General features: G+C 47.2%; 1 protein-coding gene across 7 annotated transcripts in view; it reads left to right on the top strand.

The window, feature by feature from the left end:
* Window positions 1–26,839, top strand: part of LOC121286863 (phospholipid transfer protein) — a 230,480-nt gene that overhangs the window by 91,928 nt on the left and 111,713 nt on the right. For all 7 annotated transcript variants that reach the window (XM_041204034.1, XM_041204036.1, XM_041204033.1 and 4 more), the window contains 4 exons: window positions 8,169–8,260; window positions 10,123–10,299; window positions 10,387–10,446; window positions 22,855–23,025. In XM_041204034.1, the coding sequence (XP_041059968.1) occupies window positions 8,169–8,260; window positions 10,123–10,299; window positions 10,387–10,446; window positions 22,855–23,025 (500 nt within the window). The remainder of the gene's footprint in view (window positions 1–8,168; window positions 8,261–10,122; window positions 10,300–10,386; window positions 10,447–22,854; window positions 23,026–26,839) is intronic.

Raw genomic sequence — 26,839 nt, 5'->3', positions numbered from 1 at the left:
TCCCATGTGGGACCTTATCAAAAGCCTTGCTGAAGTCCAAGTAGACTACGTCAAATGCATTGCCCTCATCTACACACCTAGTCACCTCTTCGAAAAATTCAATCAAATTGGTCAGACATGACCTCCCCTTGACAAAACCATGCTGACTGTCCTTGATTAATCCCTGCCTCTCCAAGTGTAGATTAAGTCCCTCAGAATTGCTTCCAATAGTTTCCCCGCTACTGAGGTTAGACTGACTGGCCTGTAGTTCCCTGGTTTATCCCTTCCTCCCTTCTTGAACAACGGTATCACATTGGCTGTGCTCCAATTCTCTGGAACCTCTCATGTGGCCAGAGAGGTGTTGAAAATTATTGCCAGCACCCCTGCTATCTGCTCCCTTGCCTCACTCAACAGCCTGGAATACATTTCATCTGGAGATTTAGTTACTTTTAAGCCTGCCAGACCACTTAGAACCTCCTCCCTTTCTATGCTAATTTCTTTAATTATATCACAGTCCTTCTACCTGATTTCCATACCCACATCGTCCCTCTCACTTGTGAAAACAGACACAACGTATTCATTTAGAACCCTACCTACGTCTTCCGGCTCCACACACAAATTACCACTATGGTCCTTAATGGGCCCTACTCTTTCCCTAGTTATCCTCTTACTCTTAATGTACTTGTAAAATAGCTTTGGATTTTCCTTTATTTGACCTGCCAATGCTTTTCATGCCCTCTTTTTGCTCTCCTAATTTCAGTTCTCAAACAGCACTTCACATCTCTTTCTCATCCCATCAACTCTAACATCCTAGTTCCCACTCTCAGCATTGAGAATAACAGCCTTTGCTGTGATCTTTCTTAGTTCAGTTCCCGTTTGGTCACCTGAGAATCCCCCTTTTCAGGTTCTCCTCCCCAGCCTTTAATTAACCAAAGTTCTGTGCACAGTGCACAGTTTTGGTCCCCTTATTTGAGAAAGGATGTAGTTGCATTGGAGGCGGTTCAGAGGAGTTTCACTAGATTGATTCTAGAGATGCGGGGCTTGTCTTATGAGGAGAGATTGAGCAGTTTAGGCCTATACTCGCTACAGTTTAGAAGAATGAGAGGGTATCTAATTGAGGTATATAAGATGCTAAAGGGGATAGACAAAGTAGACGTGGAGCGGATGTTTCCCCTTGTGAGGCATTCTAGAATGAGAGGCCATAGTTTTAGGCTAAGGGGCGGTAGATTTAAATCAGAGATGAGGAGGAATTACTTATCTCAAAGGGCCGTGAGTCTGTGGAATTCACTACCTCAGAGTGCAGTGGATGCCGAGATGCTGAATAAATTTAAGGAGGAGATAGATTTTTAATTAGTAATGGGTTGAATGGTTATGGGAGAGGGCCAGAAATTGGAGTTGAGGCCGAATTGAGATCAGCCATGATCATATTGAATGGCGGGGCAGGCTCGAGGGACTGAATTGCCTAGTTCTTATGTTCCTATGTTCTAAATCGCCAGCATTAAAGACTGAAGAAGAACTTGCATTTATATAGTGCCTTTCACCACTTCAGGATGTCCTAAAATGATTCACAGCCAATGAAAGGTTTGGAATTGTGGTCGCTGTTGTAAAGTAGGAATCATTGTTCAGTAAGCTCCCACAATCTTTAACGAGACTAATGACCAGAACTTCTGTTCTTGTTGGTTAGCTGATACTTTCTGTCCTGACCAATATTTAACAGAAAAAAAGGAAGACTGATCTCTTCCAATGGAAAACAGAGAGGGTTTGAAATGGTACAGCATCACTTAAAATACCCAGAGAAAATTCCAAGACTAAAAGCATAATGTATAGCTGCAGGGTCCACAATCCAATCTGGAAACTTCTAGAAACACCAATCAAGGTTCTGGTCTGAAAGGAGATGGCTGACAGTGCTGGGTGAGAGAATGGGGGAATAATTGTATGAGGCTTGTAATCAGGCATGGGAATTGCAATGTGGGATTAATCCATGCCCATTTATAGCGATACAAGCAGCACCTTAACTTCTTGCGGCCTGCTAAATGATAGTGCTGTTCAGCCAAGCACTGAACGTTCTGCTTGGCAGGAGGCCCATGTTTCTGCCACTATCATTGAATGCCAGCCTGCATTGATTAATGCCAGTGAGCACCAATTAAAGGCAAGGTGCATTTTGGCTGGAGCAGCTGCCAGACCTGCTTTAAGAACAGTCTCTGGGCAGGAAGAGGAGTAGAAAAGATGCAACAGGCCTTTGGTTCTCCAGTACAGCACCAGAGGCCTGGTGGACAGGAAGAGGTCCCTTAGGGACCAGGGGGTCCTCAAGGGAGACATCACAAAGGCAGTGCATGCAGAGAGCAGTTACAGTCAATGGCAGCCATCCAGCCCTGAGAACCTGCAAGCAGTGCTGCAAGAAGTTACCTGATGCAAGTCGTCATCTTTAAATGCGAATGGTCATCTTCAAATGCAAATGTGAGACCATTTCCTCACAAATAAACCAAGCTGCAGTTGGTATAAACATCCACCTCTTCCTTTCTCCTTCTCCCTCATCTCAATCCTACCTTTGACCCTTCATTCTTTCAGATACCAAAGAACTGCCACCTGGTCAAGAACTGGTGATGGAGCCTCAGGTGTAGAAGGAAGAGGGTAGAGACAGAGCTAAGCAATCCCACAAACAACGAATCAGATCTAAGTTCTGCAGTCCAGACACATCCAGTCGTGAATGGTGTTGGACAATCAAACAACTCACTGGAGCAGGAGGCTCCACAAATATCCCCATCCTCATTAATGGAGGAGCCCAGCACAGCAGTGAAAAAGATAAGGCTGAAGCATTTGCAACAATCTTCAGCCAGAAGTGCCGAGTGGATGATCCATCTCGGCCAGCTCCGGAGGTCCCCAGCATCACAATGCCAGTCTTCAGCCAATTCATAGATGCTGAAGAGATGGGGGCCAGCCCCACCTTAAAGGTGCTGAGAACACACAGAGAGAATGAGAGAACTCTGTGGCACCTGCCCACTACATTCTGGCAGCAATGACCAGCACTGCCGAGGTGCAGGCATCAGTAAAGTGTTCAGGGAATGTAAGGATAGACCATCACTTTGGTCTGTTGGCTGCACAGAGCACAAGGAAGAGGCCCTTGGCTGAGACACCTGCCTTCATCTTGTGCAGAAAAGTTTCACATCTGAGTGACAAGAACACTGCTCATCTGAACAAGAAGCCATAAGCAGGGAAACATTCTTGGGAGTTTATTGACAATAGTGAATATTGTGTACAAGTGATTAACACCTGTGCCCAGGCTGTGGAGTTGGAGCTGCCAGGGTCAAAGGAAGAGGGTATTCGGATGGGCCGGTCACTCCCAGAGTCACCTGGGTGGATGGTCCCGGAGTGTGCACCTGCTGATCCTCCTCCCTATGGGTGCCCAAGGGCCCCTGACTGACTCCGTGAGCGGAAGGGGTAGCTGGAGTGAGATCGAGCTGCCCCACACCCCTCTTGCGTACACGCTGTTGGAGGCCAACTATAGAGTTAAGCCCCTGCTGCAGTGCCGGAGCGACGTCCTGGACCAAGGACTTCATGGCAGCCGCCACGCTACCAGTGTTGACCTCGGTGTGTTGCAATGCTGGCACTATCACTTCAGACTGAAGGAGGACTGACTCCTCCTTCGTGCCTTGCAATCTGAGGAGTGCAGCAGACATCCTTCCCTGAGGTTCCTGAGCTTGCCTTTGCAACTCCAGTAACTGTGACATGACCAAGTCCAGAGGCTTGTCTTCTGACCCGGACTCAGTAACGTTCTGGCCTCCAGCAGTCCTCCAAGTACCTGGGAAGTCCCTACCTCCGCCTGCTGTGGTCAGAAAATGTGACGTGCTCACCAGATTGTAATCCTGAGGCTGCTCTAAAGCTAGGTCCCACCGAGGTGTATCTCTGCACTGGTGGAGGGTGTGGGTGAGCGCTGTGATGGAACTGCAGGGAGGGTGCCTCCAGATTCCTCCTCAGAGGTTTCTTCCAGGCTTGATTGGAGGCCCTGGGTCAGAGACTCTGCCGGCTTTTGGGCAGATGTGCCTGTGAAAGCAAGGAGAGATAATTAGTGCATGGCAGTGGCCTGCGAAAGAGGACACATCACCCACAGCATGGTTGTCTGATAGATGTTACACTGCTGGATTCTCACTTGGTAGAGCAGCGCCGACCTGACTGTGAGCACAGGAATGGTCCCGATCCTCACCAGCCAGCTGGATGGCTCTGTTTTCAAAGTCTGTGAGGACCTTGATTTCGGGCATTCCACCACCAGCCTGTGACCTCTCCTTCTTGTTGTGTGTCAGCTTGTCCTGCATGAACACAGATGGAGAAAGTGTAAGCAGGATGCCTGCTAGGCCAGCTGATAAGTATGCCTGGCATGTGTGGGTGCTGACTTATGGCATGGATTGGATGAGGACATGATCCATGGGCAGATGAAGGTGAATGTGAGAGAATGAATGGTGATGCCCCTTGAACAGGCAGTGAGTGAGATCCCTGTGGATGTGTGATAGGTTTGAGAGTGTGTGAGTTGGGAGTAATGAGAAGAGTGACTTACCCTGGCAGAACAGAGGAGATCATTCATCCTCTTGTGACACTGGTTGGCTGTCCTCTTTTGCTGGGTGTTGGCACTGACCACCGCTGCCACCACCTCCCAAGCCAGAACAGTGATGTTGCTGCCCCTCCTGCAGCCAGAGCGGGGGTAGAGGACATCACAGCAAGCCTCCACTTCATCCAAATGGCGTGCAAGGGCGCATGATTGAACCTGGGCTTCTCTAGGATTGCTGAGGTGCTATTCTGCAGGACTGGCAGTGGTTCTGTAGAACACAAACCTGCTGTCCTCTCTCAGGATTCATCTTCCCACCATTGACACTCTGCTGTGCGCCTGCTGATGCGTCAGCCCATGCTGAGATAGTGCAGTCCTCAGACAGGCCATTAATGCCCAGAGCTGCTCAAGGCCACCCCACAAGACCCCAGTGAAAATCAGCAGCTTCTAGCAGCCATGCTGCAGTCACTGGGGTAATACTGTGTCGGAGCACTAGGACAGGCAAAGACTCAGACAAGACTGGAACTAAGGGAATGAACAGGGTGAATAATGGAGTTTTGTGTGGAATATTGGAGAGTTTGTTGGATAAAGTTGGTATGGATTGGTTGTTTTGTGGTGGATTTTAGTTCAGGAATGTGATGAAGAGATTGTTGTGATGGTGAGTAAGAGAGGAAATGTTAATGTGTGGGACTGTTGTCCAAAGGGGATTTGGGATTGAAACTGGAGTTGAATGAGGCACTCACAAGGAACCTGGCCCAAACAGTGATGTGCTGACTGCCTCCCCCCTTCCTGCTCCCCCACTTCCTCCACATCTTCCTCATCCTCCCTTCCTCCTCCTCCCCTCCACCTCCTTCCTTCCTTCTTCATCTTTTACAAACTTACAAACATACAAATTAGGAGAAGGAGTAGCCCATTCGGCCCATCGAGCCTGCTCTGCCGTTCAGTGAGATCATGGCTGATTTGTTTGTGTTTTGAATTCCACATTCCCATCTATCCACAATAACATTTGATTCCCTTGCCTAATAAGAATCTAACTCCCTCCATCTTAAAAATATTCAATGACCCTGCCTCCACTGCCTTCTGAGGTTGAGAATTCTCTTCCTTCTTCTCTTCTAACTTCTCCTCCTTGTCCTCTTTTTCTTTCTTATGAAATCCCTGATGTCAGGGCTGTGCCCTCATGATGTTGAGGTTGTCTAGGATACAGCAGACCACAACGAATCAGGGCCCTCACTCCGATGAGTACTGGAGGATTCCCCCTGAGCCAGACTGTTGCTTCAGCGCCTGGATGGTGCGTTCAATGAGGTTTCTTGTGACTGTCATTGTACACGCACTGGTCACATGTGGTTGGGTTGTGGAGGGGAATCTCACCCAGGTGTCGAGTGGATAACTCTTGTCATCCAGCAGCCAGCCTCTGGTTTGATGTGGTGGCTGAAAGATGGAGGGAATGGGGGACTGGCATGGACTGAGAGTATCATGGCTGCTGCCAAAGTCCTGACATGAAGAGATTCAGGGTCGCTGGCAGTGCCATTCTCGCCCTGTTCTCAGGCTGCACGTCTGGTCCCAAGAGATAGTGGAGTTCTGTGAGCACCTCCTCTGTAAAGTGCAAATGGCACATGCACTGCTCCTGGATTCGATAGAGGTAAGAGAAATGCTCCTGAAAGATCAAAGACAGATGAGGCTTCCTGCTAAGAGCCCTTCTCCCTCTCTCCCTCCTGCTCACTCAACACGCAGCTTGACCTGGTTTTTGCAGCTTCTGCTCGATCTTCCTCTCATCATAGCCCAAGATAACTGCTTTCTTGTTTTTACATTACTTTAAGCACTAGAGTACTGAAAAATCAGTTGTAACATCCACACTATCTGGTCTTTAACAAGCTCATGTTACATGATCCAACATGAATACTCAGTCAAATCATATTACACCATTCCAGTACAATTGCACAATTATTTATTATTGAGTTCACAATTCACTATAAGAACTCAGGTGCAAATATCACAATTCAAGCATGACTACAGCAAACAGTGGTTTACTGAAATCACCTATAGCAATCCAAACTTTGAGCTCTACATTCTATATAAACTTATACTAAATCACAATACATCAAAAGGCACACAGTGTGAGCCAGGAGGAATCCACTTAACTCAGCTAAATCATCCTATTACCATGGTTATATAGTTCACATTAGGTCTTCAATCACTTTATTACTATAAACACAGTAACAAGAACAACATCTCTCCAGACCCTGAAGACATGGACGAATGAGCTACAGACATTCCTTCATCTCCTCATCCTTGCTTTAGACCTGCTTCATAAAGTATCCCTGTTCAGCTAACCTGAAAGCTGTTTTAACTCATTGTGTGCTGATCCGACAAACATCCCAAGATGTTGAGATGCACAGGTAGTGTGAACCCCCATTTGCACAGAAAATATAACAAGTGGTATGTTCAGAGCCTTTGCAGACACAGCCAGCCCCATCTCCACATTCAGCCCACTCCCTGCACCAACTGTATCCAACTCCCCAAACATCACGCATTTCCATAAACTCAAAACCAAACTGGATGAGATCCATCAGCATCTAACCTGTTAGGATCCTTTAAAGCATTGCTGGTGGGGGTGAGGGGACCTTCCTGCTGCACAATCTACCGTGCGTATTAGGGCATTAGGGCGAGCTGTGAGGCTGAACTAGGCAGCACTGCTGTCAAGTCAATGTTACTCACTAACTGCTGACACAATCTGTGTACTCAGCAAACTCTCGAATGCATATGCTCATGCCCCCAACAAGATGGAGTTCAGTGTGGGCCACACTGGAAGCATGTGTGTGCAGTATGGGCATCATTTTGGCAACACAAGAATACTGAAAGCACGGGCACTGTGGAGTCATTAACTGTTGGAAAACACTGATACTCAGTGTTACACAGTTCACACACTCAGTTCTCCCACTCCACTGGAGTGGAGTAAAATTCTGACAGGGCTGGGCAGATTGGATTCAGGGATGATGTTTCCTCTGGCTGGGAGTCCTAGAATAATGGATCGCAGTCTTAGGATACGGGGTAGACCATTTAGGACTGAGCTGAGGAGAAACTTCTTCACTCAGGGGGTGATGAATCTGTGGAATTCTTTACCACAGGAGGCTGTGGAGGCCAGACTGAACAAATTTAACAAGGAAATAGTTAGATTTCTGGACTCTAAAGTCATCAAGGGGTATGGGGAGAGAGCGGGAGTATGGCGTTGAGATAGAGGATCAGCCATAATCATATTGAATGGTGGAGCAGGCTCGAAGGGCCGAATGGCCTAATCCTGCTCCTATTTTCTATGTTTCTATGCTCCACCTGGATGATTCAGTACAGTAGACCCTGACCCCTATTTGGGATTCCAGGACAGTGGAGACTGTGCACTGTCTCCAACAGAAACATGGCTGAATCCCTCTTCTTTATCACAGTGGTGGTATCTGTTTTATCTGGATACAGTCTGTGTTCCTGTCTGCGATTGAGCAAGCTAGATTCAGTAGTTAAACTTAACTACAAATGTTGATCTCTGGGAATCCAGGTTATAGGAACATTTGTGTGAAATGGTCTGAATCTACAGAGTCAGTCCTGCTGATGGTGATGATAAGGAGTCTCTTGGAATTCACATCTCCTTTCTTTCTCTATAAAGTACGAACACCAGTGGATCAGTACGTCGGGATTGATTATTCACTCCTCAATGATCCAGATGTCAAATCTGACTGGATGGACATGGAATTCAAGGTAAAGCCTCTATACAGCTGGCAGCTTCCAGACACTCCAAATGACCTGAGTACCTGTCTCCCAACCATCCCTGAACACCCATTTTCCAGCACTCACAGGGAAGAGGGGGCAAAGGACCATTGCGTTCAATTAGTACAGCTTCCCCAATAGGTGGGTCTGATCTGAGTTTACACAAGTGCAAAGCCAGAGCAGCCCTGACAACCAGGAGGAAAGGGGACAGCCTGACCAACCCACCCCATTTTGCTGTTGAATTTCCTTCCAAGGAACAGGTTAGACCATTCAGCCCCTTGAACCTCACCCACCATTCATGGCTGATCTTGGGCTTCAGCTCCACTTCCCTGCCCATTCCCCATATCCTTTATTTCCCTCAGAGACCAAAATCTGTCTATCACAGCCTTAAACATATTCAATGATGGAGCATCCACAACCCTCTGGGGTAGAGAAATCCAAAGATTCACAATCCTTTGAGTGAAGTAATTTCTCCTCATCTCAGTCCTAAATGATCGACCCCTTATCCTGAGACTGTGCCCCCATGTTTTAGATTCCCCGACCAGCAGAAACAATCTCTCAGTATCCACCCTGTCAAACCCCGTCAGGATTTTATAGGTTTCAATGAGATCGCCTCTCTTTCTTCTAAACTCCAGAGAAAATAGACACAATTTACTCAGCCTCTCATCATAGGACAATCCCCTCATCCCAGGGACCAATCTAGTGAATCTTCACTGTATCGCCTCCAATGTAAGTATATCCTTTCTTAAATATGGAGACCAAAACTGCACACAGTATTCCAGATGTGGTCTCATCAAAACTCTGTACAATTGTAGCAAGGCTTCCTTATTCCTGTACTCCAATTGCCTTGCAATAAAGGCCAACAAACTATTTGCCTCCCTAATTGCTTGTTGTACCTGCATGCTAACTTTTTGTGTTCCTTATATGAGCACAGCAAGTTTCTTTGAACATCGACACTTCCAAGTTTCTCACCTTTTAAAATATCTTCTGCTTTTCTATCCTTATGACCAAATGGGGGATAGGCAATAAAATATGGCCTGGCTGATATCACTCCCATCCGGGATACAAATATATATTTAAAAAGTAGATACAAATCAAAATTAGTTGTCCAACAACTGTGAAATAGTGATCAGGCCTGGTCTGTGCTTGGGAGAGAGATGACAGTGCTGTATCTTTGTGGATGTCTGAAACATAGCACACAAGCACTGCAAGTTGCCCATGGGGAGCACAACTAAACCCAACATGTGTAACAATGACTTCCAGCTGACCCAGTCTGTGACTGAAACCAGAGGACCACCTATGTGAGTATTGAATGAACATATTATGACAGTGACACTTCATTCCTCATCAGTAAGAATTTCCTTCTCAAATTTTTGGGCACACGTATCAACTCAACCTTGGACAGGTTGGACAGACTTACTTTGGACATGTGCTAGCTGCAACAGTTGAACCATTTTGTAGTTGTATACCCTGTTCCTTTATAATGCCCTGTCCCCTCCAACATTGCACTGGGAAATGCTTACATTACATTTACATAGCACCCTTCACATCATCATAAAGCCCCAAAATAGCTCACTGAAGTGTTTATATAAATGTAGTCAATGTTGTAATGTAGGAAATAAAACATCCAGGAACAATGGTGCATTTACTCTTGATGTTAGTGAGTTTCCATCTGGTTTCACTTCTGGTTTCACTCCTGATGTCAGTGGGTTTCGACCTTGTTTCACTCCTGATGTCATGAGTTTTGATCTGGCTTCACTCATGTTGTTTGCTGTGATTGAAAGGCACATGGATCTTGGCCACACACTGTTCTGCTAACCTCCTGTCTCTTGGGAATGGTGCTCCTGTTTCAGGGGATGTTCTACACTCTCGGGAATGAGAACGAAACGTTGCTGAACAACGGGATCATCCCTCTTGTGAAGGGTAATCAGCGAATGGTGTACATCTCTGTGTCCGAGTACTTCTTTGATTCTGCCATGTACTCCTATTATAAAGCTGGAGTATTGAAGACAGAGATTCCTGAGAACAAGGTATAGCTCCTAATCGTTATAACCTCATGTTTTACAGAACAATTTACTGACAATCACTTAACTCCCTCATTCCTCATTTCTGTATAGATGTCAATGGACCTTGCTTATTTGCTCAGGACTACATTCTTTGGAGCAATCATTCTGCTGGTAAGTAACTTACAAAGATACAGACTGTTATTGCCCCTCCCTCTCTTTGACTCTCTCCTGCTCCTCCCTCTCCTCCTGATTGTGATATTTATGGTGACAGGCTGTTTTTGCTTCTGTCTTGGTACTCTGACTGTCTCATTTATGATGTTGTGCAGACTGCAGGAGCTGGGAAAAGTGTGAAGTTATTATTCCTTTAAATAGTCACAGCACAAAATGAAGCCTGATTTGAACTCAGTGCCCCATGGAATGGCTCCGAGCTCTATATCTGCCACAATGGTGCCACAGGCACCAGTGCAATGGTAGCATCAGTGACTCAGACTGGGACGAGGGTGGTGATAGTAGCTCAGTGCCCAGTTTTTACTAATAGTGTGATCCCAACAGTCTTTGTCAAGGATGTGCCCAGAAACCAATTGAAACAGGTATCAGCGCCGGTGATCAGAGACGGAACACGAGCTAATTCTGACCAGATTTGTACAGCAGTGGGTACCAATCTTTCATCTCACACTTTGACCTCACCTTTCACCCCTACATTTCAACCTTATCCTTTGACCTCACCCTTTCATCCCTATTCTTTGGTCTCAGCCTTTGACCTCCACTGTCACCCCTACTTTTTCATCTCATTCTTTCAGCCTTACTGTTTAGTGCCATGTTGGAATCAATGACAGAGAAAAGTCGAGTTGAGCACCTACAGACCGGGTTTCAGGACCAAGGGAGGAGACTCAGGGAGCAGGATTCAAAGATGGTCATCTCTAGATTACTCAAAGTGCCACATACAAGTGAATACAGGTACAGCAAGATACAGCAAGTTGATAAAAGGCTGGCAAAATGGGGCAGGTGGGAGGCTGTCAGGTTCCTGGGGCAATGGGACCGGTAGTGGGGTGGGAGGGACCTGTACAAGCCAGGTGGGTCACACTTGAAAAGGGCTGGGACTAATGTCCTCAAAGGAACAAGGACCTAGTGCCGTGGGGGAGAGTTTAAACTAATTTGGCAGGGGAGCTCAGGGACCCAGGATGATGGCTTAGAGAGGAGAAATAAGGTGCAGTGAGAACTAGGAGAGTTAAACAACATTAGAATAAAGAGTAGTTCTGAAATAGGTGAAAGCATCACTGGGAAAATGTGAGGCAGCCTAAGATGCATCTGGAGCGAGTGTGCATAAATACAAGGAGAGATAGTAAATAAGTTTGGCAAGTTGCAACATGGAGCTATGATTTAGTGTCAGTAATGGAGACCTAGTTCAAATAAGGGTAAGTATTATGGAAACTTAACATCCCTGACAAAAAGGTATTCAGGAAGGGGAAAATAGAGGGGAGTGGTGGTATTGGTCAAAAAAGCTGGGCAGAATCGTTCCAGGTTTGCACTAAGTGTGGTAGCGAGCGGGAAAAATAATTTTTTACCCGCCAGCCACAATGGCAGGTTTTCACACCGTATCGTCCCAAACCACCCTCCTCCCCTCCTCCCGTATTAATCATGCATTCCCAGGAAACACACTACTTCCATAGCGGGCGGGCTCTCATTCGCCCGTCACACCATCACCTCACCACTTCATCATGCCAGCCGCCATATTTAAAGTGCAGCCGCGCGCACAGCTCTCAGAGCTTCCAGCCAGGATTGCTTCAAAGAAGACATGACCCAGAAAGGCAAAAAGACTGCAGCTCCCAGGTTCAATGATGCGTCCTCAAGCATCTTTTGGATGCAGTGGAGGCCCACTGTGATGTCCTCTACCCCTACTCTGGCTGCAGGATGGGCAGCAACATCACCATCCAGCGTGGGAGGTGGGGGCAGCGGTGGTCAGCACCAATGCCTGAAAAAGAGGACAGCCACCCAGTGCTGCAACAGGATGAATGATCTCTTCCTTTCTGCCAGGGTAAGTCACTCTTCTCATTACTCTGAACTCACACACTCTCAAACCCATCACACATCCACAGGGACCTCACTCATTGCCAGTACAAGGGACATCACCATTCACTCTTTCGCACTCACCGTCATTGTCCTCATCCCGTCCATGGGACCACTCACCACCCACACAGGCCAGGCACACTTATTATCTGGCCTGGCAGACATCCTGCTTACACTCTCTCCATCTTTATCCTTGCAGGACAAGCTGACACACAACAAGAGGGAGAGGTCACAGGCTGGTGGAGGAATGCCTGAAATCAAGGTCCTCACAGACTTTGAAAACAGAGCCTTCCAGCTGGCCGGCGATGCCCAGAGCAGGTCCTGTGCTGATGGTGAGGTCGGTGCTGCTCTACTAAGTGAGAATCCAGCAGTGGAACATCCATCAGATAACCATGCTGTGAGTGTTGTGTCCTCTTACACAGGCCACTGTCATGCACTAATTATCTCCTCTTGCTTTCACAGACACATCTGGGAATCAGCTGAGGGTGTCCATGTCCAAGAGCCTCTAATCAAGTCCTGAAGGAACCTCTGAAGAGGAATTTGGAGGAACCCTCCCTGAAGTCCCATCACAGCGCTCACACACACCCTCCACCAGCGCAGAGACACACACTTCGGTGGGACCCGGCTTTAGGGAGCCTCAGGATCACAATCTGGTGAGCACATCACATGTTCTGATCCACAGGTGGCAGAGGCAGGGACTTCCCAGGTCCCTGGCACTCAGAGGACTGCTGGAGGCCAGAACGTTGCTGAGCCCAAGTCAGATGACGAGGCTCTGAATTTGGTCATGTCACAGTTGCTGCAGCTGTAAAGACAAGTTCAGGAACATCAGGAAGGGATGTCCGCTGCACTCCTCAGATTGCAAGGCACGATGGAGGAGTCCGTCCACCTTCAGGCTGAGGTGATAGCACCAGCATTGCAACACACCGAAGTCAAAACTGGTAGGATGGTGGCCGCCATGGAGACCTTGGTCCAGGACGTTGCTCCTGCACTGCTGCATGGGCTCAACTCCATCTCAAATGCTATAGTTGGCCTCCAACAGTGTGTACATGAGAGGGGTGCTGGGCAGCTCGATCTCACTCCAGCTTCCCAATCTCCTCAAGGGGTCAGCCAGGGGCCCACAGGCACCCATAGGGAAGAGGATCAGCAGGTGCACACTCTGGTGCCATCCACCCAGTGACTCAGGGAGTGTCCGGCCCATCCGAATTCCCACTTCCTGTGACCTCAGCAGCTCCAGCTCCACAGGCCGAGGAGGGTGCCACTGCCACACAGCAGGACCCCAAAACCAGGCCAGGGCCCACCAAGTCTCAGCCCTCCAGAGGACGCCTGCCAAGGTCATCACAGAGAGGCATCACAGTCAGCAGGCTGCCTCCACCTCCGGTGTGGATGTCCGGGGAGCACCAAGACGTAGCGGCAGGGTTAGGGAAGTTAAGGAGAAAGTTTCAGAGCCTGGGAAATGGTGTTGATCACTTGTACATAATGTTCACTATTGTCAATAAACTCCCAAGAATGTCTCCCTGCCTATGGCTCCTTGTTCTGATGAGCAGTCCTTGTCACTCAGATGTGAAACCTTTCTGCACAAGATAAAGGCAGGTGTCTCAGCCCAGGACCTATTCCCTGTGCAGCCTTCAGACCACAGTGATGGTCCAGCCTCACACTCCCTGGAAACATTACTGATGCCTGTACCTCGGCAGTTCTGGTCATTGCAGCTAGAATGTAGTGGGCAGATGCCACAGAGTTCTCTCATTTTCTTTGTGTGCTCTCAGCACCTTTAAGGTGGGGCTGGCCCCATCACACCAGCATCTGTGACCAGTGATGCTGTGCACCAGCTCCTGAAGGGTCCAGGTGCAGAAGGCAGACACAGCATTGGTTGCTTTTAAAGTTTCACAGCTGTGTCTCTATGATATGACCCTGTTCACGAGCTGCCCTTGACCAGATAGGAGTCAAACATTCTCAGAGCCTGTGTGAAGATTTATGAAGTGTCCTCACTGCATGTTGTCATCATCCTCCTGCGATTGAGTGACTATTAGGGCCTCCACTGCATCTCCAGGACAAGAGCATTCTCACAGAGGGTTTTGGTGCTGAGATAAGCCAGACTGGAGTCAAACATTCACAGATGCAATGTGAGGATCTATGGTGTCTCCTCACTGCATGTCGTCATCATCCTCTACGAATCTGGCAGCTATGAGGGCCTCCCGAGTGCACCTGCCTTGTCTGGCCAGTGTGAGGGCCTCATCCCCATCATCGTCATCACCAAGGACCCCCTCACCCTCATCCCCATCAGTCTCCTCATCGGAGGAGACATGCAGCTCCTCCAGCTCCTCCTCAGCCAGCTTCTCTCTCTGTTGCAGTGCCAGGTTGTAAAGGGTGCAGCAGACGACGATGATGCGTGACACCCTCTGTGGACTGTATTGCAGGGCTCCACCACACCGGTCCAGGCACTGGAACCACATCTTCAGCATCCCAATGGTCTGCTCCACCAAGTTGTGAGCTGCTGCTTGAGCCTCATTATAGCATCGCTCTGCTGCAAGCTGAGGCTGCCAAACGGGTGGGTAGCCCTTGTCCCCGAGGAGCCAACCCTGCAGCCTCTGTGGACCCTGGAAGATGTCAGGGATCCGTGACCGACTGAGATTCTAGGAATCATGGATAGTCCCTGAAAACCATGAGCAGGCGTGCAGGATGTGTTTGTGGTGGTCGAACTCCAGCTGCACATTCAGCGAATGGAATCCCTTGCGGCTGATGTAGCTGACCCCTTGTTGTGACGGAGATCTGAGCGCCATATGAATGCAGTTGATCCTGCACTTGCAGGAAACCTGAGATCTGGGCAAATCCCAGTGCTCTTGTATCCTGGCTTTCCTGGTCCCGGGCAAAACGCACAAAGTTGTGTGCCCTCGTGAAGATGGCATCCGTGACCTCATGGGTGCATTTGTGGGTGGAGGATTGTGAGATCCCACAGAGATCACCTGTGGAGCCCTGAAAGGAGCCACTGGTGTAAAAATTGAGCACCGCAGTCACTGTTATGGCCACTGGCAGTGGATGCCCTCCATGGCCCTGTGGTGCCAAATCCTGCAGCAAGTGGCCATTAAGACTGACCAGTTCCCTGGACATGCGCAGTCTTCAGCGATACTGCTTTTTGATCATCTGCAGGAATGAAAGGCGGTGTCTATAGACCCTGGGTGTTGCTAGGCACTGACCAGCGAAAGCTCGCTATGGCTATTCAGCGGCGTGTGCGGGAGCCCCAGCCGCCCCTTCTTCCTGAGGGTGCTGCTCCTCCCTCTACCTAGCCAGGCACCTCTGTCGCTCTTTTCTCTATCATCTCCATTCTCTGTACGCCACGAGGCATACAGCTGGGTCACCAGGCTCCATGCTCCTGATGTAATCCTCCTGCAGGATGAAAGAGAGAGACACATGGGTTAGCATGGGTGTACTAAGAACCTGTCCTGGTTAAGTGTGAAGGTCTTTTAACACACCCCGGAGAGTGCTGACCACCACTTGGATGGCCAGAGTTTAGTGCACTGCATGGCTGCCCGAGACCCCATCCAAAACCGCCCCACTCCACCTGACCGATTGGCAGCAGTTTTGCCCATTGGACTGCATGCTGTGCTCTCAGCTCAGGCACAGGCATTCTCCTAACCCACACTGCAAGGCTGCACTGTTAGCTTAAACCATGGGGGAGACGGGTCAAAACCGGGATGATGACATTGCAAGGGGCTGTGAGTCTACTAAAATGCTCATTAGTTTGCAGTCTGTGCCTGAGGGGTGAAAAGCTCTGGAACATTTGCTGGCACTTGCATGCCTCTGCGTTGTTTGAGTGGGCAGATAAGCTAGATGCCCCACTCCAATCATATCAATGTGGCTGCACCTGAACTGTCTCACCTGCAGAGGAAAGGGACACCTTGTATAAAGTGACCAAATGTGTAGCTGTTTCCCTCGCACCCCCCCGGCCCCCGCAACCCATCCCCGCACCACCCCCCCCACCCCCAACCCACCCCCTCCACCCTGCACATGCTTGTGCACTACCTTCAACAGCAGGGGCACCTTCCCCCCGTGCCCGCTCCCCCCCCCAACTACCTCAAAGTTGCCTCGTGCAATGCAGCCTTTGCCCCCACCCCATGTGCCTCAACCTTGAAGTCCAACAGGCGTCCCTCACGAGCTCTGCACAATGTTACTGTGCACTCACCTCCGGATTTCCCTCAAAGCGCAGCCTGTCAAGTACACACCTTTTATGTTGTGAAACTAACTTGTGCCCTTCTCGTCATATTGTGCATTTGCCACCGAACATGCCCAACATCACTGGGTATGGATGATTCCATCCAATGTTGCAGCATTACACAATGGATAGTGTACCTGATAACCTCAATGATTAGAGTTAAGGAAAAAACAATTGAGGAACCATTACACTGCTGGGTCAAAACTCCACATGATATCAAGAAATAGCTGGAGGCACTAGATACTGCAAAGGCAATGGGCCCTGACAATATTCCTGCAATAGTACTGAAGACTTGTGGCCCAGAACTTGACGCGCCCCTAGTCAAGCTGTTCCAGTACAGCTACAACACTGACATCTACCCAGCCATGTGGAAAATTGCCCAGATATGTCCTGTACACAAAAAGCAGGACAAATCCAACCTGGTCAATTACCACCCCATCAGTCTACTCTTGATCATCAGTAAAGTAATGGAAGGGGTCATCAACACTGCTATCAAGCGGCACTTGCTTAGCAATAAGCTGCTCACTGATGCCCAGTTTGGGTTCCGCCAGGGCCACTCGCTCCTGATCTCATTACAGCCTTGGTTCAAACATAGACAAAAGAGCTGAACACCCGAGGTGAGGTGAGAGTGACTGCCCTAGCAAAACTGGAGTCAATGGGAATCAGGGGGAACACTCTCTGCTGGTTGGAATCACACCGAGCACAAAGGAAGATGGTTGTGCTTGTTGGAGGTCAGTCATCTCAGCTCCAGGACATCATGCAGGAGTTCCTCAGGGTTAGTGTCCTCAGCCCAACCACCTTCAGCTGCTTCATCAATGACTTTCCTTCCATCATAAGGTCAGAAGTGGGGATGTTCACCGATGATTGCACAATGTTTAGCACCATTCACGACTCCTCAGACACTGAAGCAGTCCATGTCCAAATGCAGCAAGACCTGGACAATATACAGGCTTGGGCTGACAAGTGGCAAGTAACATTTGCGCCACACAAGTGTCAGGCAATGACCATCTCCAATAAGCAAGAATCCAACCACTGCCCCTTGATGTTCAATGGCATTACCATCACTGAATCCCCTACTATTATAACTGGGGGTTACCATTGATCAAAAATTGAACTGGACTAGCCACATAAATGCTGTGGCTACAAGAGCAGATCAGAGGCTAAGAATCTTGTGACTCCCCAAAGCCTGTCCACCATCTACAAGGCATAAGTCAGGAGTGTGATGGAATACTCTCCACTTGTCTGGATGAGTGCAGCTCCCACAACACTCAAGAAGCTGGGCACCATCCAGGACAAAGCAGCCCGCTGGATTGGCCTCACATCCACAAACATTCACAGTAGCAGCAGTGTGTACCATCTACAAGATGCACTGCAGGAATTCACCAAGGCTCCTTAGACAGCACCTTCCAGACCCTCGACTGCTACCACCTAGAAGAACAAGGGCAGCAGATAGATGGGAAAGCCAGCACCTGGGAGTTCCCCTCCAAGCCACTCACCATCCTGACTTGGAAATATATCGCCATTCCTTCACTGTCGCTGGGTCAAAATCCTGGAACTCCCTTCCTAACAGCACTGTGGGTGTACCTACACCACATGGACTGCAGCAGTTCAAGAAGACAGCTCACCACCACCTTCTCAAGGGCAACTAGGAATGGGCAACAAATGCTGGCCCAGCCAGCGAAGCCCACATCCTGTGAATGAATTACAAAAAAAGCTATAGGCCACCCCAGGAAGGAGATAATGGAGGAAGTCGGCAGGCTGATTTTAGGAAGATGTAAGAAATACAGAATAGTGATAATGGGGGACTTCAATTATCCTAATATAGAGTGGGATAGTAGCAGTGAAAGGGCAAATCGTGGGAGGAAATCCTGAAGTATACAAGAGAACTTCCTTGATCGATGTATTTCCAGCCCAACGAGAAAGGAAGCGGTGCTGAAACTAGTTCTGGAAATGAACTGAGGCAAGTGGAGCATGTTTCAGTGAGAGAGCATTTGGGGACCCGTGATTATAATGTCATCGAATTTAGAACAGTCATGGAAAAAGACAAGGTACAGTCTTGTGTAAAAATATTTAACTGAAGGAGGGCTAACTCCAGTGAGTCCACTGATACATAAGTAAAACATTACAGATGCTGTAAATCTGAAATAAAAACAAACAAATGCTGGGAATGCTTAGACGGTCAGAGAGAGAAACAGAGTTAGCGTTTCAGCTTGATCACCTGTTCTGATGAAAGATCATTGACCTGAAATGTTAACTCTGTTCCTCTCTGCTGGTGCTGACTGACCAGCTGAGTTGTTACTGAATTGTTACTGAATTGCTTTGATAGATTGGCAGGTATAAGCCTAAACTCTTTCCCAAGATGAGGAAAGAAAATTCTGCCAAACCTCCTGGATGACTAAATATACAGTGAATGAAATGAAACAAGAAAAGGAAACTTCTGATCAATGTCTGGTTGGTAATTCAGCAGAAAAACAAACAGAATACAATATAGAACTGAAATAAGAGGAGACAAGAGAATACGAACGAAGATTAGTCAGTAATATAAAAGGAATACAACCTTTAATAAACGTATAATCAGTAAAAGAGTCATCAAAGCAAAGATGGGACTGATTTGGAACTAGAAAAGATCTTGTGAAGGCAGAGGGCATGGCTTGAGTCAGCCAGTTGTGGATTCAAGTACCATTCAGGGAGTTAAGCACAAAACTCTGGGCTGATCCTCCAAAGCAGTACTGAGGGTGTGCTGCACTATCAGAGATGCTGTCTTTTGGATGAGACGATAAACCGAGGTCTCACCTGCCCTCTTGGGTAAAAGATTCACAATTTCAAAGAAGAACGGGAGCGTTCTCCCAGTGCCCTGGCCAATATCTATCCCTAAATCAACATCACTAAATCAAATTATTTGCTCATTATCACATTACATCTGAATTTTTGAGGAAGTAACAGAGAAGATTGATGAATGAAATGCGATGGATGTCTGTATGGATTTTAAGAAAGCATTTGACAAAGTACCACTTAAAAGGCTGGTTAACAAAATGGAGACTCATGGAGTAGGAGAGTCAATGTCAGTGTGAATTAAAAAACAAGCTCATCACCAGAAACCAGCGAGTCATGCTAAATGCTTTTTTTTCAGTCTGGAGGAGGTGTACAGTGACGATCCCCAGGTTCCGTGGCAGGATCACTGCTTTTTTGATATACTTAAATGACTTGGATCTTAGAATATAGTGTAAAGTTTCAATCCTGTGATTCCAAACTTGGAGGAGTGGCTGATAGTGAGGATGATCCCACTCGCCCGCAACAGAACATTGATAGACCAGCAGAATGGGCAGACAAATAGCAAATTTAATACGGAGAAATGTGAGGTGATACATTTTGTCAGAATGGATAGGAAGAGGCAATATATATTTAATGGCACATTTCCAAAGAGTGTGCATGAACAGAAGGACCTGGGAATGCATGTGTATTGATCTTTGAAGGTAACAGGACATATTGAGACAATGATTAGCAAAGTATATGGGATTTTGCTTTTCAGAAATAGAGGCATTGTGTACAAGAACAGAGAAGTTATGGTGAACCTTTATAAAGCTCTGGTTAAGCCCCAACTAGAATATTACATCTGTTCTGGTCACCACACGTTAAGAAGGATGTGAGGGTCCATGAGAGGATGTAGGGGGTAATTATCAGAATGGTTCCTGGGATGAGGGGATTTTTAGCTACAAGATTAGGCTGGAGAAGCTGAGGATTGTTCTACTTGGAGCAAAGATTGAGGGAAGATTTGATGGTGGTGTACAAGATTATAACACTTTTGCATAAGGTGGACAAAGAAAAACTGTTCCCATTAGCTAATGGTACAAGGAGGAAGGGGACACAGATTTAAGGTTTTGGGCAGGAGATGCAGGGGGAAGTGTGAGGAAGAACCTTTTTTACACAGCAAGTGGGAATGACCTAGAACTTGCCGACCATGAAGGCAGTGGACGTAGAGACAATCAACACAGGTATTTAAAAAGGAAAAGAGTAAGTAAAGTAAATATTGGTCCTCTAGAGAGTGACAGTGGGGAGTTAACAGTAGATAATAAGGAAATGGTGGAAGAAATGAACAAATATTTTACTCTGTGTTCACTATAGAGGATACAAAAAGCATTCCAGTAATAGCTGCAAATGAGGAAGTGAACGGGAGAAAGGAACCTGGTGAAATTGAAATCACTAGGGAAACGGTACTGAGCAAATTGATGGAGCTGCGGGCTGGCAAGTCTCCGGGTCCCGATGGACTACATTCCTAGAGGCTTAAAAGAGGTGGCTAATGAGGTAGTCAATGAGCTGGTGTTAATTTTCCAAAATTCCCTAGATTTTGGAAAGATTCCAGCAAATTGGAAAGTAGCAAATAAAACCCCTCTATTCAAGAAGGGAGGGAGGCTGAAAACAAGGAACTATAAGTCAGTTATCTTGATGTCTGTTGTGGGGAAGTTGTTAGAATCGATCATTAAAGAGGCTGTAGCTGGGCACTTAAAAGAGCTCAAGGCAATCGGGAAGAGTCAGCATGGTTTTGTGAATGGACAATCATGTTTAACCAATTTATTGGAGTTTTTTGGAGGAGTAACATGCACAGTGGATAAAGGAGAGCCTGTAGATGTACTGCACTTGGATTTCCAAAAGGCATTTGCTAAGGTGCCATATCAAAGGTAATTACAGAAAATAAAAGCACATGGTGTATTGGGTAACATATTAGCATGGATAGAAGATTGGCTGGCTGGCAAAAAGCAGAGAGTCTGCATAAATGTATCTTTTTCTGATAGGCAGGATGTGACAAATGGAGTCCCACAGGGGTCTATGCTGGGGCCTCAACTTTTTACGATTTACATCAATTAATTAGATGAGGGGAGTGAAGACATGGGAGCTAAATTTACAGATGACACAAAGATAGGTAGGAAAATATGTTGTGAAGATGACATGAGGAGGCTGTAGATGGATATAGACAGGCTGAGTGGGTGGGCAAAGATCTGGCAAATGGAGTTTAATGTGGGAAGATATGAAGTTGTTCACTTTGGCAGGAGGAACAAAAATGCAGAGTATTACTTAAATGGAGAACAGCTGCAGAATTCTGAGGTACAGAGTGTACTAGATGTTCTAGTACATGAGTCACAAAAAGTTAGTGTGCAGGAACAGCAAGTAATTAAGAAGGCTAATGGAATGCTATCCTTTATTGTGAGAGGGATTGAACATAAGAGTAAGGATGTTATGCTTCAGTTATACAGGGCACAGGTGAGATTGCACCTCGAATACTGTGTGCAGTTTTGGTCTCCTTATTTAAGGAAGGATGTAAATACATTGGAAGCGGTTCAGAGGAGGTTTACTAGATTGATACCTGAAACGAGCAGATTGTCTTATGAGGAAAGGTTGGACAGACTGGGTTTGTTTCCACTGGAGTTTAGAAGAGTGAGGGGTGATTTGATTGAAGTATACAAGATCCTGAACAGCCTTTACAAAGTAGACTTTGAAAGGATGTTTCCTCCTATGGGTGAGTTCAGAACTGGGGGGCACTGTTTTAAAATTAGGGGTCGCCCTTTTTGGACAGAGTTGAGAATTTTTTTCTCTCAGAGGGTTGTGTGACTTTGGAACTCTCTGCCTCAGAAGCTGGTGGAGGCGGGGCATTGAATTTTTTTAAGGTAGAGGTAGGTAGATTCTTGTTAGGCAAGGGAATCAAAGTTTATCGGGGTTAGATGGGAATGTGGAACTCGAAACACAAGAAGATCAGCCGTGATCTTATTGAATGGCGGAGCAGACTCGAGGGGCCAAATGGTCTACTCCTGTTCCTATTTCTTATGTTCTTATAAACTGATGGGTGCTGAGGGAAATAAACTTGAAGCATTACAGGGATAGAGCTTGCGAGTGAGACTGATTGGATTGCTCTACTGAGAGAACATGACATGGACTTGATGGGCTGAATGGCCTCATTCTGTGTTGTGATGAATCTAAGTTCCATTTGAAAACAAGGAAAGTAATTTTAAGATCAAGATGTTGTTTAAATGGGAGCCATTGTCAGTCAGAGAGCACAGGGATGAGGGATGATTGGGACTTGGAGCGAGTTAGGATATGGGTGGAAGTGTTTGGATGAGCAAGGTTTATGGATGATGGAAGATGGAAAATTGGCTAAGCGTGTGTTGGAATAATCAAATCCAGAAGTAACAACAGCACAAATGACAGTTTCAGCAGCAAATGGGCTGAGACGGGGAAATTTGATTGATTATGTATTGTACGAATGTCTTTGGAAGTTTTAAGCTTGCCTTCTTTTCCCCATCAATGACATCAAGACCCCAACATCATCAGCTAGGGAAGCTCCTCTGCTGTTGGATTTGGAAGTGACATCTGCTCCACGCTGCACCATCAAACCATCAGGGATCACAGTTACTGTCAATGCCCTCATGAATGTTATTCTGCTTCCACCTAACTCCAAACCAGTCACGCTGTCCAGTATAATCATGGTAAGCAATTTAATTCTCACTTTACGCAGAGTTCCATCTGTCAAACACAGTCCCGATTGTCACACACCATTCCGTCTGTCATGGTGTGTCCCGATTGTCACACATAGTCTCATCTGTTACAGTGTGCCCCAACAGTCTTACACAGTACTATCTGCCATGGTGATCCCAACTGTCACGGACAGTTCCGTCTGTCATGGTGATCCTGACTGTCACACACAGTTCCATCTGTCATGGTGTGTCCCAACTGTCTCACTCAGTTCCATCTGTCATGGTGTGTCCTGACTGTCACACACAGTTCCATCTGTCGTGATGTGCCCTGACTGTCATGCACTATTCCTACTGTCATGGTGTGTCCCGACTGTCACACACAGTCACTTCTGTCATGGTGTGTCCTGACTGTCTTGCACAGTTTCGTCTGTCATGGTGTGTCCTGCCTATCACGCACAGTTTCGTCTGTCATGGTGTGTACCGACTGTCACACACAGTCCCGTCTGCCATGGTGTGTCCCGACTGTCACACACAGTCATGTCTGTCATGGCGTATCCCGACAGTTATACTGGGCTGGATTTTCAAATGGCCTAGGGTGGATTGGGCGGAATCCAGTGAGGCTGGCCTTTGAAAATCGCAGGTTGTGCCAGAATTCCAACACCTTCCAGACAGAATTGAACTCTCAATTGGGCGGAAGGAGCAAGAAAGGCGCCAGTCTTTAATTAACGGTCTCTTAAGCTTCATAGCCCTAGGCCCATTAAGTGACCTGAGAGTCTCCCTGTGTCTTTCGGGGAGTCTCTCAGTGTTTACATTATGTTGCCTTGACAGTCACACACGTTAACTCCAATAATTATGTATAAGGGAAGAATAAGCCTGAAACTGGTCTTTTACCTCAAGCCGGTTTATTCTTCAGCCAGCTCAACAAAATAACAAACTCCCAAATCCTTTCCCCACCACAGTGTTACAGCTGCACCCATTTATATTATTTGGATGAACCAATTAAGCTAAATTAACAAAACAAGGGACAAATTAAAAAGCAGCCCTGAAAGGGATACTGCAAAAAGAAAAGCAAAGTCTTAAAGAAAACTTACAAATTTCAAATTAAAACATAATCAAGGGGGTTGATAAAACCCCCCAGCCCCCGCGGTGCCCACCGAGTATGGGAGGCCTGGACACCATGTGCTCCCTCTCCAGGGACACCCGGCCGTGAATGTAGCCGTGGAGGAGGGGCAGACAGTCGAGTTGGACGATCCCCTCGATCGCTCGCTGCCTGGACCTACCAATGGCCAATTTGGCCAGGCCCAGGAGCAGGTTCACAAGGAGGTCCTCCTCACTCCTGACCCCTGTCCGTCTGCACCGGGTGCCCATAGATCAGGAGCATGGGGCTGAATTGCAACAAAACAGAAGCAAAAGGCTTTTCATATAACTAAAAAGGATGCACAGCCTTCGACAACTAACATAGGCATGGTCCACGGACTCTGTATCCATTTATGGGCGAGCCAATGTCCATTACCTGTTTAAAAAATGCAGTTGTCTTAATTATTTAATTCCCAGTCAACAAGATATTTTTTATTGGTCCTTGACAATCTAATTGCTGATATTTTGACACTGTTGATAGTGTCCTATCAGACAGTGACCCATCAGTTACACAGTACCATGACGGTTAGACAGTGCCCCAACAATCACACAGTACCCTGACAGTCACACAGTGCTCCGACAGTCACACAGTGCCCCAACAGTCACACAGTGACCCATCAGTCACACAGTACCCTGACAGTCAGACAGTGTCCTGACAGTCACACAGTGACCCATCAGTCACACAGTACCCTGACAGTCACACAGTGCACTGGCAGTCACACAGTGCCCCAACAGTCACACAGTGACCCATCAGTCACACAGTACCCTGACAGTCAGACAGTGTCCTGACAGTCACACAGTGACCCATCAGTCACACAGTACCCTAACAGTCAGACAGTGCCCTGACAGTCACACAGTGCCCCAACAGTCACACAGTGACCCATCAGTCACACAGTACCCTGACAGTCACACAGTGCACCGGCAGTCACACAGTGCCCCAACAGTCACACAGTGACCCATCAGTCACACAGTACCCTGACAGTCAGACAGTGCCCTGACAGTCACACAGTGACCCATCAGTCACACAGTGACCCATCAGTCACACAGTACCCTGACAGTCACACAGTGCCCCAACAGTCACACAGTGACCCATCAGTCACACAATACCCTGACAGTCACACAGTGCCCCAACAGTCACACAGTGACCCATCAGTCACACAGTACCCTGACAGTCACACAGTGACCCATCAGTCACACAGTACCCTGACAGTCACACAGTGACCCATCAGTCACACAGTACCATGACGGTCATATAGTGCCCCGATAGCCACACAGTACCCTGAGAGTCACACAGTGCCCCGACAGTCACACAGTGACCCATCAGTCACACAGTACTCTGACAGTCACACAGTGCACCGGCAGTCACACAGTGCCCCATCAGTCATACAGTACCCTGACAGTCAGACAGTGCCCCAACTATCACACAGAATCCCAATGGTTACAGCGTCTGGACATCCACACATCGTCCCGACAGTCACACAGTTCCAACAGTTGTTATGATCGGTCCCCAGGCAAAGGCCCCCAATTTGTTATGATCCTGGATAAGATACTCCAAATTGTTAACTTCCCGAATGGGACCCCAATTTTTTATGGTCCGGTGTGATGAGGAATGAGCTGGCTCCCTTTCTTTGTTCAACCGCCTTGGTTGGTTGCAACAAGGCTAATTCAAAAGGGGTCCCTTCCCTCGTGGATACCCTTTCCCAATCCAAATGTATTTATGTTTTAGAAGGAGCCATTTTAACCTGGCTTTCTTGAGTCAAAGAAAGAGTAAGTTTATCAGTTACCAAAACCCAAGAAAAAAATAATAAAAGTGCAATACACATACACACAGCTCGGAAATGAAAAGTTGAGTCTGAAAATAAAAGTTTAAAAAAATATACAAATCAGTCCTTGGCCTGTCTGTGAGGAGTAGGTGGCGAAACATGGTAGCTATTATGTTCGGTAATTCCATTGGAGCTGACTTTCGCAGTTGAGCAGTTGATTTGGAGACACTAGGTTCTGCAGGTTAGCTGAGGGAGCTGTCCTGTTTCCTTTTTGGCTGGCTTTTCTGACTTGCCCCCAGTGAGAGACAGAGAGAGATAGAGACTTACCTGCAAGCTGTAGGGATGCCTAGTTGATTTTCTTCTGCTGTGATCCTCACATCCCACATTCACTAGCACACCAGAACTAGAACATACAGATCAGGTTTGCAGCTAGCTTTTTAACCCAATTCCTTGTATATTCCTGGAAGGGAAAAAAACAGACATGTTTTTCGCCCAGAATCTGCTTTCTTTCAACTTACATCATTTCTACATTCTGAGATGGAACTCAACAGGAGATCGTTTCTGCAATAACAAAAACAAAAATACCTGGAAAAACTCAGCAGGTCTGGCAGCATCTGCAGAGAGGAGCACAGTTAACGTTTCGAGTCCACATGACTCTTCAACAGAGTTCTGTTGAAGAGTCATGCAGACTCGAAGCGTTAACTGTGCTCCTCTCCGCAGATGTTGTCAGACCTGCTGAGTTTTTCCAGGTATTTTTGTTTTTGTTTTGGATTTCCAGCATCCGCAGTTTTTTGCTTTTATCTTATGGTTTCTGCTGTGAAGGTAATCAGCCTCCATTATCTCCACAACCGCAGGAGATTAAAGTTCAGTCTTTTGCATTACATCTCTCCCTTTTCAGTGTCTCTGTCTGAAGTAGGCCATGACAT

Source organism: Carcharodon carcharias, chromosome 14, assembly GCF_017639515.1.
Source record: "Carcharodon carcharias isolate sCarCar2 chromosome 14, sCarCar2.pri, whole genome shotgun sequence".
Taxonomy (NCBI): Eukaryota; Metazoa; Chordata; class Chondrichthyes; order Lamniformes; family Lamnidae; genus Carcharodon; species Carcharodon carcharias.
This window is presented reverse-complemented; position numbering and strand designations above follow the sequence as displayed.